The sequence below is a fragment of the Cariama cristata genome, unplaced genomic scaffold (genome assembly GCF_000690535.1).
Source record: "Cariama cristata isolate BGI_N322 unplaced genomic scaffold, ASM69053v1 scaffold8685, whole genome shotgun sequence".
Classification (NCBI taxonomy): Eukaryota; Metazoa; Chordata; class Aves; order Cariamiformes; family Cariamidae; genus Cariama; species Cariama cristata.
In genome coordinates, this window is record NW_009615771.1 from 89,766 (window position 1) to 110,538 (window position 20,773).

The following is a 20,773-nucleotide window of genomic DNA, read 5'->3' on the forward strand; positions in this document are numbered from 1 at the left end:
TCAGTAGTAAAATGTTTTTATTTAAAATGCATGTAGCTACTGTGCTAAAGCCATATCCTTGAGCCTTCAGTCTGAGCAGTGCTTTATTCTGCAAAGAACCTTGTTTACATTAATTAGGCCCTTTCAAGAGAGTTGTGTTACTTACCGTCTGTAGAGGTAGTGGAATTAACCTAGTGTGGGCAGTGAGCTGCTGCTTGCCTTTTGGAGAGCAGAAGGGGGACAGTTCTATGAATTTTGAAAGTAAACAGGTTGAGCTTCCAAACCACACCAAAACATTTGCTTTGGTTTTGCACTGGGGAGAACATTTCAAATCTAAGCAAATTTGGTGTCTTGCTGCTTCCCTAGTAGTTTTATACACATTTCAATTTTGCCGCTGACTTTCTGTCTCTTCTTTTACATCACCAGCTTGAATTTTACATTTTGATGGTTACATTGTGAATCAAGTCTATAGAACCGACAGTAGCTAGAACATACAAAAGCATTTGAATCCAAGGAAAATCACATAAATTGCTCATGCTTTTTATATGTTTAATTGTAGATCTGGTTAGAGATTGACATATTTTCCCTCTGTTTGTCAGTTCTCTGCACAGCATTTGTGTGTATTTCACTGATATTTACTAAGCACATGTATCTCTGGCACACAAAGAAAGCTAAAAAAGGCCATGCTATCTGCAGCATTTAGGGCTTCTATAAAGTTTAACTGTTTTGTGAATTGCTTTTTATTTCTTGTTACTGAGACTATGTGTTTGTTACTTTTTGGTGACTTTTTTTCAAAATATTGTGATTCTGCCATCAATTGATTTTTAAACATTGCCGAGGTAGAAGGACAGCCTAGTTGGGAAGCAAATGCCTTTCCTGTTGGCATAACTAGGAGTATGTTTTCTTTTAGCTCAAGTGTGCTACAGTGGAATTGCCTTAAATACCGTAGAAGGGATCAGGTTGGATCTTTTTACAACCCTGTTCCAAGGGCTCAGAAATGAGTGAAACTACTAAACTTTTGTCTAGCTACCCACTGACACAGAGGTCTGCTTGTGCTTACTCAGTATTTACACTCATTCCCCAAAGTGCTCTCTCCGATACCAGGAACCCTCCCCACAGATGAAGCTTTACCTTTCACTGCATCCCCTCCTAGATGTGGGTACCCCACGGCTCACCTGCTGACTGCCACCGGAGGGGGAGGTGGAAACCTTCCTGGTCCCGTAGCTGCTGCAGGAGTATTTAAAGCACAGAGGTAGTGTGGGACAGTGATTCTGCCTTCAGTGGAGGTGACACTGAACAGTATGTAAGGTGTGCAACAATTTTGGTGTTTCCCTGCTTGGTCCGGCCCAGCCCAGCCCTGCATCTCTCACCCAGGTTCTGCCATTGCCACCTCCTTCTCCTGAGCCCTGCGGGCAGGACAGCGGGGGATTCGCCTCTCTAACACCAGGACAAGCGAGGAGCAGGAGGTGGGCTACATCCCTGCTTGGCTCCTTGCAGCGAGCAGCACTCTTCTTTTTCCTCCAGAAAAACAGGGGAGAAGATGTGCTGACTGGGGAGGCCAGGGTGTGGAAACAGCTGTGGGAAGGAGTTGTACTGGGGTAGCGATTCTGTGTCTCTGGGACTGAGGGAGGAAAACGCCACCTCTATATGTGTCTTGTTTTGCAGAATAGCAAGTACCAGAGTCCCTGGAAACCTGACTGACTAATCTAGAAGTTTAATAGTAACATGATTTTTTTGGTGTGATGAAAAATTTGAATGGTGCTACCTGTATGACTGTTTTAGCATGGAGGAGCGGTGTGTTGGAGTGCTGAAGCTTAGCAGTGTGATAATATAAAAAAGAAAAAAAAGATTACTTTTCTCTCTATTTCCATGGAGAAAAAGGAAAAAAATACACTATAGAAAGTACTATTTTTAATGCCACTAATACACACCACATTTTAAAAAGCTGAAAATGCATGTGCATAAAGCAGTTAAGTACTCCACCATACAGTTCTGCCCACGCCTGGAAAATTTGCGGTGTCTTCTAATGAAAAAAAGAGAAGTTATCTGGGTTTATGCTAAATTCAAGTTTGATCTGGTATCATATCAAGTATTTGTATTTTAACTGATACAGCAGGTTTAAATGCCAGCTGTTATGAATATGGTGAAGTTACTGAGAATGTTAACTTCCAAATTCAGCTATCTAATATGAAAAAAGCAAACCATGTTTTTGGGGGGTATTGCCTCAGATATACTTCTAAATATATTCTTATGGAACTAAGATTCAGCTTACAGAGGTTGACGTAAGGCTGGGTGGGGAGCCAGAGTGGGACATGGGACCACCATGTTACACTGACAGATCTGCACTAAATCCAGGCAGCTTACAGCTACTGAAAGGTTTCTCCTGAAACCTTAAATGTTGTTAGCAGTGGGATACCATACGTGTGGGCGAAAACCAGAGTTTAAGGTTCACTGGGTCTGAATTGGTTTTACTCTCTTTTAGAGTCTTACTATCTTTTACTAACTTGACTATTTTTACAGCCCCAGTGTCCCAGGAGCCTATTTTGTTTTGGAAGACAAATCTTTTCTTGCAAGTTATGTTAGGTAATTCCAGGATGTTCCTAGTTTCAATGCAATTTGGGCTGAAACCTAATTTTAAAGAGTACCATGTCCCATGTCCAGCAAATTGCTGGTATCAGGAAGGTGTCCCAATCATTGAGCTGTCAGGTAAAATTTCGGTACCACAATCTGCATTCAAATGACTCCTGTATCCAGCACTAAAAGAAATTGAGACATTTCTTTCTCTTCAGCTGAGGGAGCTGGGGTTGTTTAGCCTGGAGAAGAGGAGGCTGAGGGGAGACCTGATCGCTCTCTACAACGACCTGAAAGGAGGGGGTAACCAGGTGGGGGTCGGTCTCTTCTCCCAAGTAGTGAGTGATAGGACAAGAGGAAATGGCCTCAAGTTGTGCCAGGGGAGGTTTAGACTGGATATTAGGAAGAATTTCTTCACCAAAAGGGTTGTCAAGCATTGGAACAGGCTGCCCAGGGAGCCACCATCCCTGGAGGTATTTAAAAAGCATGTAGAGGTGGTGCTTAGTGACACGTTTTAGTGGTGCGCTTGGCAGTGTTGGGTTTATGGTTGGACTTGATGATCCTAAGGGTCTTTTCCAACCTAATTGATTATATGGTTGGTGAGGGTGCACTCTGCCCCATCAGCCAGGTCATTAGTGAAGATGTCAAACAGGATTCAACCCAGTACTGACCTCCCTAACACTCATGCTATGTACTCCCTAGTATATGTCCTCCCTAGTTCTCCAGCTGGAAGTCTGGTCCCTGCTGAGTGGACGTCTCTGAATCTCGTAACAGTAAGTCTTCCCCTGTTTAAGGGGGTGTTTGTCTCAAAGTTGGAACTTCCACCAAATGTCAGGACTGGAACGCTTCAGTGCCAAGTCACTCTTGTCCATCTAGCTCACTCTTCATCATTTTATCTGGTTCCCTTGGCAGAATTTGGCACATAGAATCTAATAATACTTTTAATAAGAAATCTGATAAATATGGACTTTATTGGATTATTTTAAACAACTAGTAATTGGCTTAATGAGAGACAGATGCCTGGAATCTTTGTATTGTCTTGTAAGGGAAATATTTATATAGAGACTCAAATTTTTGAAAGTTTTGTTTTATGGAGGGATGCAGAGAATAAAGGCATCTGCTGCTATTCAACAGAGCTTTTATAATGTTGGCTTGCCTCAATTAATCTAGCTTGAGTGCAGTGTTCTAATGAAAGGAAATGTAGAATAAAAATGTAGAGCTGCAGTGTATATAAATCTTGGAATGTCCATGGAGAGCCGATAAATTGCTGTATTTTGCTCAGTTTATGCAAAAGAGAAAATGAAGAAGCAGATTGCAAAAAACAAAATTATACATCAAGTCGTTAAACCTCGATCTTCATTACTGAAGAATTGTTTTGATACTCAGCAAGATCAGATTCTGAACAAAAGAGTAGCTAGGTGACGTGTTCACAACGGTCTTGCACATCAGGAAAAAATCCACAGAATAATGTCATGGATGTCATCCAAGTGCAGAACTATGTTTACTCCTTTTCTGTTCTTAAAGCTGTGAATGTAAACAATATTTTGCACTATTTTTTTCTCAGTGACTAACCCTTTATTTGTTTGTTAAGTTTCTTTTTTCATAATCCATTTGCATTACATGGACTTTGTAACTTTTCAGTTAGCTCCCTTACTCCATAAACAACTCACCTTCATGTCCTCAGCATATTGTCCTTTAGAAAAAAACTGTCCTGTCAAACAATGGCACTTTTATTCCCTTTATTTGCCTGAGCCTGTTTTCCATTAATATTATATTTGGTTCATTATTTTGCTAAACCGTGCTGTTACTTGTACATAGCAAGTGTAAACCACTACCAAACTAGAGGAGAAGCGACATCCTTGTTGCACGTCTGCTCAGTAAGTAACTGATAGCAAGCAAATTGCCAGCTCCAGCATTATTGCTGGAGATGGGATTTTTCCTATTAGTTAGACCAATACTTATTTCACTTGCAGAGTATATTCTCTGAAAGTATGCTGTGTGGGTGGTAAATAAGAAGGAAGGAGAGACGTTTGCACCAGAACATTCAGAGATCTCCATTGTATTGCACAAGGTCAATACAATTTTAGAAGAGTTCTGAAAGCTCTTGGAAAGTTTCTTTCTCAGGCATCAGGAATATTCTAGCTGATTACATGGAAATTGAGTTGGACAATCCAAATGTCCATTGATAAGCTCCGTGGATAACATGCCATACTGAAACTGTCACTTGTGTATGGTATGTTTGTACTTTTCTGTTGACAAAATACTAGTACCGTATATCTGATGTTAGATTAATGATGCAGTTGTGGTCCTCAAGTGACAGCGTTTAGGGACAGCAATCCCTTTTGCCCCTCCCTCATTGTTAACCGGAGTACTTCCACTTCACTTTATCCATGAGCTGAGTCTGGGTCATTTGAGTAGCCTGTGATCCCATGAATTATATGTTTGAATAAACTGGCTGGTTTTAAGCCTGGTTGATAAGTTGCTGCAAGGATACCTTGCTTGGAATTAGGAAGTGTTGTATATACATTTCAAACATCAAAATAGGACAATTCAGGTTGGTGACCACCTGCCATTCATTAGTGCGACTAACCAGACGCTCGTTGTTCTAACAAGTAGTCTTGGGGCTGGATTGGAGCGCTGCCGTCTGTCAGTATACAGTCAGCACGCTAAAAATGATTAGGTTAACAATTGACAGCAACACTTTTCATCATTGTCAATCCCATTACTATCGCTACTATTTTTATGCTGATTATATGCTCTTAAATACTCTCTAATATTCTTTCAGTAGTTTCTCAGAGAGGTGTGGAATTGTCTAGGACAAACACCATTTTTTTTCAAAGTTTTTACCTACCCACTCCTTTCCGGTAAGTGTGTAGTTGTCCAAAGGGAAGATGATTGGCAGGAGGCAATTATAGAGTGAGAGCCTGCAGAGGGATGTCTGGGAAAAGGAAACATAACTTTAAAAAGCCAGAGCCAGGAGTTTTGAATAGTGAAGCAGCGGGAGCTGCCGTCGCTGTGGAAGCACTCAGGGGCTCTACTGTGTCCCAGTGCTGCGCTCCCCGAGCAGAGCCGTGCGGCAAATGATAGGCACAGGGACTGGGTGCCAGCCAGGAGAAGTGGGAAGTAGACACAGAGCTTTAGATAGAAGGAGAACAAGGAAAATGCTGGGCTAAAAGTCAAGCCTAGAGGAATGAATAATTGTCTGTCTTTATATATGCTAGCAAATAGTGTATTTGCAAACAAGCAAAGCAGACATCGAGGCACCACAGTTTCCTGTGAAGATCAAAAAATGTAATGAACTAGCACAATGAAGTGCTATCCTTTTCTTGAAAGGGCACTGCAAGTAGACCCTTATCTATTTTAGCCTACCCTACTACTCTTACTTCCCTTGAAAAGTACTGTCTTAGCCACCAGGAAAAACAACAGTGTGTTGTTTTTATATGTGTTTTTATATATATGTTTTTAATATTTGTGTTCCATCTGTGCATGCCAGTCTACTCTGGCTTTTATGTTGTAGCTTAATATTTTGTTGGTGTCACCCTGTAGCAGAATTAAAATCTTATTATGTGAACTTTGTTTCTTTCCTATCTTCTATCCAAACTATATTAATGAGAGCGGCCTAGATACACTCATGAAAACCCTTGAGGCTCACTTAGTGAGCAAAATCTGAGGGGTGCTTTATCACTTCTGAAAGGTTAGATCAGCTGTGTGTACATTACAACTTGGATGAAGATAGGAGGGGTTTTGTTCACTTTTCACATTTAACATTTGTTTGCTTTTGTTTCATTTCTCCACATGCTGTTTTCTGTTGCTTCAGGGAATTTTTTTACATTCAAGGTTTTTCCAAATTGTGTGGCAGTACATCAGAAACAGTTTGTCTTTACAGGGGATTTGAAGATGTTATCAGGTTTTCTATGCTTGGGTCAGTTGATAATTTAAAGAGTCGGGCAGTTCTTGTGAATTCTGAGCTCAGTGCACTGTCTCAATTACAATGATTTATTCAGATAAAATCAGATAAAATGGATTAGCTGGAAATGTGTCAGGAGTCACCTTTCTTAAGAGTGTATGTGTCCACCAGTTCAATGTTGAGCATCTTTCATTAGAAATAATCTTCAGCAAGCAGATGACAGAAGTGCACAGGTATTAAATAAATAGTACCTCTTCAAATATGTAGTTGCTCAAAGAGTAGTGTCCTGGCCTACAGTGTCAATCAAGTAGTAGAAAGTAAGTATTTTGCCATGGAAAGTAAGTTATTTCCCACTTATTTCAGAAAGAGTTTATTGGAATTCTTAAGCCTTGTTTTGTGCATTATGTAGCATATGTAGGCAATGAGTGGAGTAGCTCTCATCAGTCACTACATAAAACATGAATGAACAGAAAGTATGATGACTACCACACAAAGCTTACTACTTCAGTTAAATGCACACTCTTGTTTTTCTTCTGATGACAAAAAAAAAAGTGTCTTCTTTTCCTCCCCTTCTCTTTCTCTCTCTTTCTCTGTATTTTTCATTTTTTTTTTTTTTATTTTTTTTTTCTTTCTTATTATATTTTAAACCAATTGCAAACTCTTCTCTCTACTTTAGGAAGAAAAAATCTGTAGTTCTTGCCTACTTTTTTTCATAGCATATTTTATCTTTATGCTCTGTTTTAATAACATTTCATTAGCTCTTTGAAACCATTCCCTGGGGCAAGCTTTTATTATTTGTAAAGTAAATCAAATATCATAGTGTTAATCTTTAGGAGAGAAAATGGGCTAGACTCAGAAGAAATATTTAAATCTTCTGTTAGTTTTTTTAGTTAGAATTTAAAGTGCATATAAAGATCCTAAATAATATTCCCAAAGCTCTAAGGTACCTAAAAACACTTTGTAGAATCCATCTACCTGCTAACATTCCGAGCTCAACAGAGAAAAGCTAGGAGCGATGTACTTCTGAATTCTAAGCAGTATTGTGGAAGGAACGTTTTGCTTGGCAGAAAGGCACTTGAAAAAGAGTTTCTTGATTAAAACTCGGAAACAAAAAAAACAAGAAGAGACAAACCCAAATCCTAATAGAGCAGCAATGCACAGGCATACGGACATCCTTGTGTAAATGTAAGTAACTCCAAACGAGGGAAAGGAAATGAGAAGCAGAGTTGCAGCCGAGGAGGAAAGAGGAGCTGGAGGAAGCTGCTGCTAGGTAGTCCAGGATGTCGTTTCCTTCCTTCTGCAAAGCTTACGCCGCAGGAAATCTCAAGGAGTCTTAGCAAATAGCGCAGATCTGTCATGCAAAAAATCAAAGCCTGTGGCACCATTAACAGCACTATTGCAGCTTGCTCACTGTGGAAGTTCTAGGGGTCTGTCCTTGTGGCTACTGGTAAAACAACTGCAACAGAAGAGCACCAGAAGATACCACTGTGACATTGGAAAAAGGAGTGATTACACTGAGAATTTGGCAGTCAATAGCTACTTTGGATACCTTATCCTCTAATACAGGAAAGTGAGGTAAGTTTTCAAAGACAGGGACAAAAGAGGCACATTGTCATCATCATCATCAATAATAATGATAATGATGATGATGATGTTGTTAACTTCCCTAAATTAAGTCATAGTTAGATGGTTGTAATGGTACCTTGGATACCTGCATTAGCTCAGAGTTGATGTCTCTGACTTCACCCAATATCTTAAGATACCTCTCCTTTTTGGCCTCATTCAAACCATATCATAGTGATCAGGCTGAATATTTTCCTTCTGTCCAAGTCATTTGAGGTATTTACATTACCCTTCCGAAGATGGTATAAAAAAGTTCACTTAGAATTTATCTTCAAATCCTTATCCACACATTCAGCGTGCTCTATGTAACCTTCAGTCCTGCCCCTTTTGTGTCTTGGTAAGTAGGAATTCTCATTAAGAAATAAATAACTCTGCACCATCTTTTACTCGTGTAGCGTGCAATTAGCACGTGTAATTACATCCTTTGGAACAACGTAGGGAGGAAGCAAGGAGACAGCAGAGTTACTGAATAATGAAGCAGATAATTTTGTTCACAGAAGGATGGATAGTGCCTATGTGTTGATCAGTGTCTGTCTGTATTGCCCCAGAAGAGGTTTCCTATCAAAGCACAGAAGTAGTTGGTGTTCAGGGTAGCCTGTGTTCATTCATTTCAGGTTTACAGCCATTACAGACATTGAGGGTTGGACTAGATGACCCTTAAAGGTCCCTTCCAACCCAAAGCATTCTATGATTACAGTCATGTGTGTTGCTTGAGTTCACTGTCTTCTTGAAAATGTACAAGGTGTGATAGTTGTGAACAAAACTTTTAATAACATACTGTGTTAAAAAAAAAAAAGGTGGGGGAGGAATAGGGAGATGTGAAAATCCCACATGCTGTACATGAAAACTGTTTGTTAAATCCTCCAAAAGCAGGAAATCTATTTTCATGAGAGGAAATAAGTACTGCTTGAGACCAACTTTAATTTTTTTTACACACAAGTTACAAATAATATATCCTGCATATTACAGTGCAAGTGTGCATATTGTACCCAGAGGGTCCTTTCTGTAAAAAAAGGATCATAAAATCCCATCAACATACTATATTTTTCTGCTGGAGATAAATCAGGAAGATTAATGAGGTTAAGTTATTGCTATCTAGTATGCCAGGGAATAAGTTTCTAAATTGGAATTTTAATTGTATGTTCTATTGCAGTCCTCTTACTAATTCACATTTCACCATATTTCTAAAATCTTTCCTTATATGGAAGTCTTAAAGAATGTTGAAGGAATGTAAGTAATGGAGTTTTTAAAACTTAAGTAGGTAAAATGTAAATGGCTCTGAAAGCCTATAGAAACTAGGTTATCTATCAAATTTTTAGACCACTCTGCAGAGTCTGTAAAGATTTCTATTCAAAAATCTTACAGGTGAACTTCAGGTGTGGCAGTGTTAGATACCAAGGTAAGAAATGACATCGGCAGATGTCATAAATAGGTTGGTTTAAAAAATATATGGAAAGTCATTCTTTGTTAGTTATTACAGAAGTACTCCATGACACCCTTTTGCAGTATTGTCGTGGTTTAAGAGCAATTGTCATTTGGTCATTGGAGACTAAATGTACTCAGCTACTAAAATATTTCAATCACAGATATATGCGATTTTACAAATTGCACGACTTCCCTGATCCGCAGGAGAGAGGACACGGTCCAGGAGAGAAGTCGGGTGGGTCTGCATGGTGTCTCCAGCCATGCCGTGTGTTCTCCTGCAGTGTCTCTTGGGGGCCTCCTCCCTTGTCCCCTGGGTCCTCTCCTCGAGCAACCCGGGACACTGTCAGATACAGGACTGGGTAGGAAAGAATACCTAATTCTTGATTCTCTTGTTCAAATGTACTTGGTGCCTAAAAACTAGCTTTCACCATGGCTAGCACTCACAATCTGCTATTCCCGAAGGTACGCAACACCTTCACAACTTTCACAGCGACTGGCAAGTCACCGTCACTTGAGTTACTTCTCAATTCTTATAACTGAGCTACTCTCTTACCCTATAGTGTTAACTAAATTTTGTGTGCGTTTGCTAATGCTATTGTCAACTAGAGCTAACTCATGCTAACTGCTACAAGTACCTGTGTCATTAAAGATACGGCATGAAAGCAGTTCAGTCATTTTAATATGTTTTCGTTATGCAGCTATGGCTTGACTAGACTGCCCAGCTGTCCAGGGAGTACCAAAGCCTGTGAGTTTAAAAATACAAGTGTGTTAGAAAATACACTAATTGAAAGCATCTTGCCGCTGAAAAGTGAGCCCACCAATACAATGACAGATTTTGTCTTACCACGTGGGTTTAGTTTTAGAATGGTAAGTCATGCTGCAGTTAGTCAGTGGAGTAGGTAATGGTTTCACTTCCATTTCAACATTTAACGTAGGCAGTGACTATGATGTTTAGTGTCTCAGAAGACCAGAAGGACTTTTGCTTTCCTGTTCGTCGTCTTGTGTGTAATGTAGACTAACCTAAATGCACCTGAGAAGGACAAGACTCTGTTTCCTACCTCTGGCTATGCAAGCCTTTATGAGTGGATGTTTCGGGTTTTTTTTACATCAGTTCAAGGAGGCACAACCACATAAAGGAGCATCAAGAACAACATGAGAGAGTTAATGTAAGTCAGACTTAGCTGCTTTAAGACTGACCTGAACCTTTTATCTCACACTCAGAAAACCTTATGTAAACTATCAGCCTAATTTTACCAGAAAATTCCAAGCAGAAGAAGGGAGTTTTGGCAATAACATCAATATATTCTATTTGCAAAGGTCTTTATTGGTTTTTTTTCTTCCATGTTCAGACCTAGGTTACAGTAACACACTGGTAAGTGCTTTGTAACTGCTGAAGGCAGTTTACATTGATTAGATAGATTTTCACATTGGCTCTTGCAACAGACAGTTTTCAAGGGCAGGCATAGTGAAATGTTTTTTTAAATTCCATTATTTGAAAACTGGACATAATTCTCAGTGATTGAAGCTGACAGACAAGAAAAAGCTGATGGTGAATATATTCTCTAGTGGCACGCTGTCATCCACAAATGCTTTCAGTGACCAAAGCAATGATTGAAGTATGAAGAGCTGCTTGCATACGTTGGGTTGCCATCAGTGAAATCATTTACCACCTCTCACAAACACTTGGGGTGATCTATTGCTTGCAGGTGATGCATTTTGAATGATAAAACATTTCCTTAAAGTGTCTAGAAGATTAAAAATCTTGTTTCATAGCTTGGACCTCTCTGCAGATTTCTTTAACATAACTATCAATGGCTCTTCCTTCTTAATTCCTTAACAATCTAAATACTCAGTTATCAACAAACTGAATGTTATCATTTCAATTTTCTGTTTAAAAAAAGTTAATGTTGTTAAGTAACAAGAACATCCTCACATGCCAGATACTTTGAACATTCTGAATACTGAAAAACCAATGAACTGACAGATTTACTGTACTCATAAATCTTGCAGTATTCATTAAATGAGCCTGAAGGTCCTTGTCCTCCAAACATTTCTGGATTTGCTTAAAATAAAATGTGTATTTACCAGGGTTTCTAAATACAAAGAAGAGTCTAATGTGACACTAGGATCTTAACTCAGAGTTTAATGGATCCATTTTTTTCGATCTGTAATCTCTACATAGGAAGTGGACACAGTAGTAGTAAAGGGTGATATATTTAGGTAAAACTAGCCATGTATCTTCGCTATCCCATTCAGGGCACTTAGGCATCTAATTTAGCTGCAACTGGAAGGACCTATGGTACAAATGTAAGTTTCTTCTGTAGCTAATTGAGTTTAGACAAGGACTTCCATTAGGACCACTGTTAGTTGTCTGGTCTGGCCTAAAGTAGACAGTGTGCATAACTCTCTGCATGTAGCTTAAAAACAAATCCAGAGGCATTTATAACGGAATAGGTCAAATTCCTCGTTTTGCTAAAGTACATCTTAATCTTGTTATCTAGAAATAGCAATGGAAAAATGGATATTATCAGTGGAGAAACTTAGGGTCAGTTGGGAAAATCAGACATCAGAAAGTCATACATTTAAAAGCAAATCCACAGATCAAACTTAAGATTGTTACACAGTGAAATATGCATTTCTTTGTACCTGTGAATAATATTCTTGCTTATTAAGTAGGCAGACCAAGATTTATGATGTCCTTAACTTCTCATTTCTTTCCTTGTAAGAGCTTGCATTTTGTAAATGACATCGTAGGAGACTACACTGTTGTCACCTAGCAACTATGAAGTATTTTCTGAAAAAGTTGCTGTTTGGCTTTGAATTAATAATAAAAATAGTAATTCCACTCAAGACTTTACATTTGTAGATCTTAAAGTGTTTACAATGATGCATTATTTTTACTACCCTTAATTGGAAGTATGAAAATCTAGGATGGAAACTGTGTTGCCAAAAATGACAATCAACAGAGCTACAAATTGTATCCTGAAGATCTCACCCTCTTCTCCACATTCTAGCCTCTTCAAACTGTACTTTTATATAGGTCCCTTCCCACATTTTCTGGTCTTATGAATTTTAAATAAGGAAAAGGAATAATTTAAAAAATCTGTATTTGCAATGATTGTCTCCCCCTCTCATTTGAGATATTGCAGTTATTTTATCGTCTGAGGGTCACAGTGAATTAGCCTGTGGCAAATACTTAATTTTTAATGGAAACCATTGCAGCACTGAGTTAAAGCAAGCAAAAGCTTCACATTCATCCTAAGATGATCCAGCTGCTGCATCACTGACCAGTTCTCGTGTTGCAGAAATGGCAGTTCTGTATAATTGGTTTTTGCAGAAAATGTTTTATCCTGATTATTGAAATATTTTCTAATACCAGAATGACAGTTGACATTGCATAATGAAGTGTCAGCTGTAACAACAGCTGGCTTCAAAAGTGTTTCATTTTTCAAGTAGATCATGGAGGCTGGGTAGCCAAGGTTTTGTGTGATTTGAGTTAAAGAAATGCTTATTTTAAATTATTTGAGAAATCTCATACACTCGTTTTCGGCTCTCCATTGCTCTTGCCAGACATTTGGTGCAATGAAGCTGTTTGGGGGCATATTTCTTCCTAATAGCCCATGTTTTTAAGAAACTTTTAAGGATGACTTAGAATGAATAGCCACTAAGATAACATGTGGGCTGCTGTGCAGCACTGTCCCTGGAGAGTGTTATGTCAGGAAAGACCTTAAAAAAATGTCTATAATGAAACGTATATTCCTCACAAGTAAGGAAAGATCTTGACAGATCATCTGTTATGAGGTATCTGCTCTGTTCTTTATTTGTGGGGCAAATGGGATTTCTCCGTATAATTCATTGTGGATTATGGTTCTGTTGCAGTCTGTGTAATGGCAGCACATGGGGAATTTAGGAAATGACACTCCAGCTGTCTTTTACAATAACTGTTTCTTCTGATGCTTTTGCACTGTAATACTTCTTCCTTCAAATTATCTTTTCTGTACACTTCTCACTGAAATACCTGTGTGTATCCCAAAATGAATTAAAAAGAAAAACGGATCTACATAAATTACATCTGTTTTCCCTATGTGATAGGCTTTAATTCATTCACTAATTTATTGATAAATATCCAAAGACAAATATATATCTGGAGTTCTGTTTCTATAATACATTTTTAATAAAGAAAATGAAGTCAATATGCAGTAGCTGGAAATGTAAATCTGTCTCCTGATTTTCATTATTGTGTGAGGTTTGATATATATATTCTAAAGAATAGAATTATCTATGTTGCAGATATATTATTAGGAGCTATTTTATCTGTAAGGCTCATTAAGTTTACCATTGTTTTCAGAAGTTTGAAACCGGTGGGAGAAACTGAACCCATACATTAGCAGATGAGATGCAGACGAGCTGCCCAAACCAGTACATTGCCTACTGTATATCTTCCCTGAATTCACTGCCATGCAAATCTTTCCCAGTGGTCTCCAGAGATTTACTTTAATTGAATGGTTTAAAGCAATTTTGTAAAAGTTCAAGAGCGGGACAGGGAGAAGCGAGAAGCCCCTAGGTGTATATTTGGGTCCTCCGTATTTCAGGGTGTAGGCTCGGAAGCTGTATCAGCAGGACTCTCTCTGTAACAGCACATGTAATGCTTACTGAATTAAACCCCAGACCACTTGCTGGGTAATGTCTTATGGATCAATTCTGTGAACTAGTCTCTAGCAGAAGGGCTGTAAGAAAACCAGAATTCTCTGTAGTCTGTCTAGCTGCCTGAAACACAAAATCCCGAGGAAGATACCAGGTCAGGTTTTAGATCAGATGAATGATTAGTTTGTTCTGCCTTTGGAGCTTTGTTGCCGAACATTTCCATCTCTATTTTGCCTTTAACTATGTTTAATTGTTCATCATCCAGCGTTGTCTACAAGTAAGTGTGAACTTTGCAAGGAATTGAGACGTAGGTCGTTGCCCATGCAGAACAATTCCTCGTGCAATTCAGTCTGGCTTCTTACAAAAATATTTTCCATCTTGCTTGAGTTGAGAGTGCTCTGGAGTGGGAGGGCTTGCTTGCTTTAGATGCCCTTGGCAGATACATAATCAGATAATGATTGGCGCCTTTTTGGCAAACAGCCACAAAGCTGTAAATCATTTTAGGATTTACAGGGTTCCACTTCTCTATTCTGGCAGCAATCTGCATTTCTCAGAGCTGTACCCAGTGATGGTACGCCATGATTAAGGAGAAACTTATTTGTGTTAGTGGGTTTTAATCATTTCAATTTGCAGACCTTTAAAAGTTTTCTGAAGAAGTGTGGAGAGATGAAGGACAAACAAATTGCAGCCTTTTGACAAAGCTTCTGTTTTTCTTAAGTTATTATTTACAAACGTTTTAGAAATAATCCATGTATTCCTACAAGTTTCCATATCATAAGTTGGAAACCGGCACTCTAGTGAACTTACTAAAAGAAAACTCCTTTTAGGCACCGAATGCTCCTGTGTTCCATTGCCTTCAGCAAGAGATCAAGGGTTTATTTTTACTTTTATGCTCTTTACTAATGGAAATAATTGGGATTTGAACAACAATGCATTTCAGATATGAGGGCAAAGGACACTAATGGTAATCTATTTAATGGGCATTATCTATTTTCAGCCACTTAGAATATGTTGAGGTCTTGCGAGAGATACAAACTTCCCGAGGTTTTCCCTGATCAGTTTGGGACTTAGCTATTTTTGGCTTCTGTTACTGGAAAAGTACAACATGTACCTTCATTTCCCTCTTGAACCAAAAGATTTAAACTACTGATCATTCTAGTAAAAAGGTCAAAACATGAGATAAGACCGGCCATCGTCCTCGTAGAATTCCACTGGTTTGTTTGACAACTAAATATTTTTAACAGAAGATTAATATTTCAATACAAAGTGACAAAATGCATCTACATTCTATGACTTACAGATACAGTGCGTAAATTAAGAAATTGTGCAAATGCTCTTTTAGACTACAGACTGTACGGGACAGATAGGACATAACAACTTGCTTGCTGCTCTTTTGGCAGCTTATGTGTTTTGTTAATGTAAAAATATATTTTGATCACTTTCAATTTTCTTATTTACATTAAATTTATTAACTACAGCACAGAGGCTGGTTGAATATTAGATCATGTCTTTCACAAAATCACATCATTTTTATTCTCTGACAAAATAATTGTCTTGGTGGTATCATAAATTTTGTTTTTAAAAAAAAGACATATACATGCTGGTTGAATCTAGTCTTTTTTAAATGCCTGTATATGTTTAGATCCATGAGGTCATCTGCCAAGACGTAACTGAAACTTGTGGATATGTCAAAAATAAAACGTGTTAGTACAGTGTGTAATTCTGCACTCAAATACTGGAGCAACTCCAGCACCGATGATGAAGCTCCTTCAGCTTCGTGTGTGTGTGTGAGAACTATGTGGAGAATCTGGATAGCACAAATGAAGGACTCTTAGTGTTGCAAGCATGCAACTTTGGCAAGGTTTAATTTTAATAGCACTTCACGTGCAAATCCAATCTGTTGCTATTACACAGATAATCTCGTGTCAAATTTTAGATAACATCTGGAGCTATGCATAAATACCATTTAAACAGGAGACTCATATTTTTGCTCAATAAAAGAATCAGTTAAATGACACTTTAACAACAATACCCACAAGTACTGTTTGCCTTTCTCCTTGATTTATCCATAAAGTAACCGCTGCTGCATGCTTTTCTTAATGTCACTTTCTTTCTGTTTTTAGAGTTTCTTTGAAGGACAGTCTGCACCATGGGATTCAGCTAAGAAAGATGAGAACAGAATGAAAAATAGATATGGGAATATCATTGCATGTAAGTGTTGACAACATAATTGTGCACTGTGTTAACTTCCCTTCAGAACTGGATAAGAATGACCACCAGCCTCCTCCTCACATCAGGCTTATATCCTCTTCTCTAATTAAGAAGATAAAAGTGAGGGAAGACGTTACATTTTTTGAGAAAACTGTCAGATTTAATGCATTTTCTCAACTAGCCTTCTGTATACCTTCCATCCTGTGATCAATGTTTGGCTAATGGAGAATGACGCCTTTAACCAGTACTCGACTCCAACAGCTCCCAAACTGCTCCTGGCAGCTTAGCGACAGAGTACCCATGATCGCATCGGTACCTTGATACTGGGCTTTGGGTATGGTAGGAGTGGAGTGGACAGTACTGCTGCTGAAGTATTCCTTAGTAACAGTGACAGCTATCCTGACTTACCCTCTTAATGCTAGACAGACTCTAAGGAAAATCACAGAATCTGTATGTTTTACTTAAAAATGCCAAGCTCGATAAAGATTAGATATACTAATAATCAAATAACTTGAGGAGATGATAGCATACTTTGGTGGATGACCCCTGAATCTTCCATTATGAGACTGCAAAATGTTGTGGCAAACGATGGTGCACATGAACATGGGGGCAGAATCTATATCAAGTTCGGTAAAATTATATTATTATTTACACATTGGTGGTGTTGCACTTAATGGGTAAGTTCCCAGTGTGTAAGTAGGAGATGATCCATTCCCTGATCGTTCCTTCAAACTCTAAGTTTAAGATACAAAGCGTGTGTGTTTCTACCAGCCAGACAGATAAGCATGAAGCAGGTATAAGCAGAGAAATAAGCAGCAGTAACAGCATGTCAGAAGTTTTGTAAGCATGAAAATGAACGATGTTTAGAAATCATGTCTAACTCTTGGTACATGGGACAGCATAGAAGAATAAACAGTGCTGACTGTCTGAACATTTGGAGGACCTATGGAAGGAGTATGTAGTGCGTATTTACACTGCCTAACTTCAGCACCTAATCTAGGTGCTTGTCCAGGCACAGATCTACCTAGGTTTCCTCATCAGTGAGCCACGTGGACCTGACAGAGAGAAGGACAGCTCTTCTAGAGAAACGATGCAGAAATAGAGGCCGTTTGCATGCTTCTGAATCCCCACCTCAGGAGGTCCTCCCTGCAGTGCTTGCACAACGAGTCTAGAGAGCCCAGCCGCTGGCTCAGCACCCTGCCATAGGCGGTAGGAGCAGGCCCTTACGGCACAGGTCCAGCTGGGCTGAGACAGTCTGCAAAGAGAGAACAGCTCTGTAACTCGCTGCGGAAATGCTTGTGGAGAGAGGCAAGTTAAGCAAGAGATGCTCTCTGCCACATTGGTTTCAACGGACATGGTAGTATTGCTCTGCATTTTGGATGTATACTGTGCTACTTACTGAAAAAGGAAGTGAAATCTTCTAGGGAAATGTGAACATCATGATGGGCTGGAGCATATGGAAAAGAAGGTAAGTTAGCTAGCTGTGGTTTTGCTCGTTTCCCTCCAAGCAATCTTTAATGTGTAACAAACCTCATTTTGTGAGGATGTAGCAATACATTAGATGACTTTTGTTATTTAAGTAAAAATACTGAAGGCAGAAATAACATTATCCAAAAGTTTTATGTTTATCCTTCCTTTGTGGAATTTTATTTCCAGTCCAAGCCTATGACAATAGATCTTCTCTTTTAGTCAGGTTTAGTGTTGTCAGTCCCCTCCTTAATGTCACCTAACCCTCTGACACCCTTTGGTTGAAGACAACTACTGGTGCTGTATATCTGAGGTAATGAAGTGATGAGTAGCCAAGGGAAAACAAGTAAAAGATATTAGATACACGAATCAATGGCAATTACAAGTGATACTGAAGGCTTTCTGAGAGGGCAAATATAACTCAGATCATTTAGATCTCAATTTACTTTTAATGTCCTCAGCATTTAGCAAAAGGTTGGAGTTGTTATCAATAGCACTTCCTATTTATGTGGCTGTGAAAACACAGATAAGACAAGTTAAAATTAAAATCCATTAGAGTTAAAGGCAGTATCTTAAAAGAGAGGCTGAAACTGCCCAGTTTGTCATCTGTTAAATACATGTATGCAAATGGGGTAGTTAACTGTTTAAGTATTTTATGTGTTTTTCTGTTGGATAAATGATTGCTTGTTTCAGAGTCTGAGAGTACAGTTTTAGCGGTCCACTTCTGAAATTTGTCCCAGATAGTTGCATAAAGTATTTGCTTTATCTGAAAAGCATTTTACTAAGTTGTCTTTTTATGCTGTGTTTAAAAACTTAAAAATACAATGGTTCAGGTGCCACTAACTATGGGTACATGGTTATAATGAAATGTATATTTTTTCTGTAAAGCGTTTAATGTAATTTTTTTCCATCCATTTATCCTCTTTGTTTAAATTTTCCCCAAGACACTCCTGTTACATTATTGCTTGTAGTCGTTACTGTTCTCTGAGGGAACTAAAACAATAGTACCAGGCGGACAGCATTACAGGAGCTTGTCAAAATGGCAATATCCTTTACATTACCCAAGTGACGTGCGTTGAATTGGCTACAAGCGTGCCCTACCCACTGTAGGAAAGTGGGTACAACTTGTGAGTCACTCTGTCGACAAGCTGAAGCATGATCACAGTCCAGTCACCCACAGAAAACATGCTCCTTTACTGAACACAAACAACTTTGTGTTTTCTCATTAAGAACTAAAACTGGCACGAATCTGCTGAAAGAATCTTTTTTTACCTAAAACAAACCACAGCTTCTGCCGTAATTGTGTAGGATTATGCATGGATTTTGGTAAAATCTGTTGGGTTTTTCCTCAGGAGAGATCTCGAGGTAATTTCAGAATGAGATGGGTTCTGTATTTATTTGTACCTAAGTCAATATTGACTAAATGAGAAGAGAATATCGATCACAGCTTTTAAAAGCAGCTGAAGATTTTAGGTGAGACATTTATAAAGGGCTTGATTTACAAAGAACCAGCAAGGCACGTCCCAAGAAGGGGTCATTGGCTAGGCATGCTAATCAACCAGCTACTCAAGGGGCTTGTTAGAGACCACAGTCTGCAGGCTGGCATGTACATGTTGTAGGTAGCATGAGGGGAGCAAGAATAAAATGCTTGTATTCATTATCTATTACTATTTTCTACAAAGACAAATTAATTCTAACGTAACTAATTTTGAAAGCTTAAGTGATCAGTGCAAAGTTAGGTTTGATCTCCTAATAGAGGGGTATCAAAATAACAATGAGCTGGAAAAGAGAGTATTTAAAAGCTACAAGAATTGTCAAGAGCAGCTGAAGTATAAAGGAAAAAATACCCTAAAAATCTAGACAATTACAATTCATTTAAGAATGAACTTACATTTTGGAACAATACATGGCTTGTGTACCTCAGGTTTAAATCTGCTTGACATAAGCATAGGCATAGACACAGTAACATTTCTTTTTGTTGACTGAAGACTTTTTTTCAAATTAAGAAGCGTTGCCATGCAGTAAGGAGTTAACTAGAGTTCTCAAAGCAATAAAAAAAGGGAGTGACTCCAGTTCCACTGCAAATAAATGGGTATTGAACAGTCCATTACCTTCAGAATTCCCAGAAACTTAGCTGAGAATGCAGTACTAGAAAGGATGCACATGAGAAGAAAAAAGGGCAAAAAGACAATATGAAGATGTAGGTATGAAGCAACTTGTTTAGTTTTGCCCAATGAGAAGCAAGAATTATTGCAAGGAAAGAATGGAGTAAATGGAGACAATAACAAAATAACAGGAAAGGTAAAGAACAGATACCACTGCATATTATTCAATTGTATGAATCAGGCTAAAAGAAATAACAGCAAGTAATATTTTTAAGATGTTCCTTAGTGGGAAGTTTGAGCTTGTTTTGCCCCATATGAAACTCATTGGCGTGCAAGTCATCAAAGACGGGATTCAGTTCCCTAAACATGGACAATGAGTGCCATTTCAGGTGACGCAGGACATTTGTGCAGGACCAACAAATGTGACACCGTACACAGGAGAGACTTGTGTTATTCCACAGTGGCAGCTGAAGGCTAGGCAGTGTGTCCCCGGGTATATAAAGTGGCATGAGATGCTTGTGCTTAGGCAACTGAATCCTGCCCTGGGTAATTCAAGAAATATAAAAGTGGAGATCTTTACTAGCCTGCGTTGTCTTGGTGAGAATGTTTTCAAGGCAATGATGCAGGAAATCATGAAAATGTGAACAAAAACATACCATGAGTCCAAGCAAGCTTGACTTCTGGAGTCTGCTTACTTCGGCAGAAGTTGGATCGGGTCCCAAAACTGTAAAAGCAGCAGCCATGTCTAGAGCTTAGAAAGTTCCTAATGTAGTATCTTTCTTAAGTAAGATGGATTTTTAGAATTAAGGGCCTATGAGCTAAACCTCTGTTCTGAAGAAAT

General features: G+C 38.7%; 1 protein-coding gene across 1 annotated transcript in view; it reads left to right on the top strand.

The window, feature by feature from the left end:
- Positions 1-20,773, top strand: part of PTPRM (protein tyrosine phosphatase, receptor type, M) — a gene marked incomplete at its 5' end in the record, with an annotated part of 157,445 nt that overhangs the window by 80,994 nt on the left and 55,678 nt on the right. The window contains one exon of the mRNA XM_009699945.1: positions 16,273-16,360. Within this exon, the coding sequence (XP_009698247.1) occupies positions 16,273-16,360 (88 nt within the window). The remainder of the gene's footprint in view (positions 1-16,272; positions 16,361-20,773) is intronic.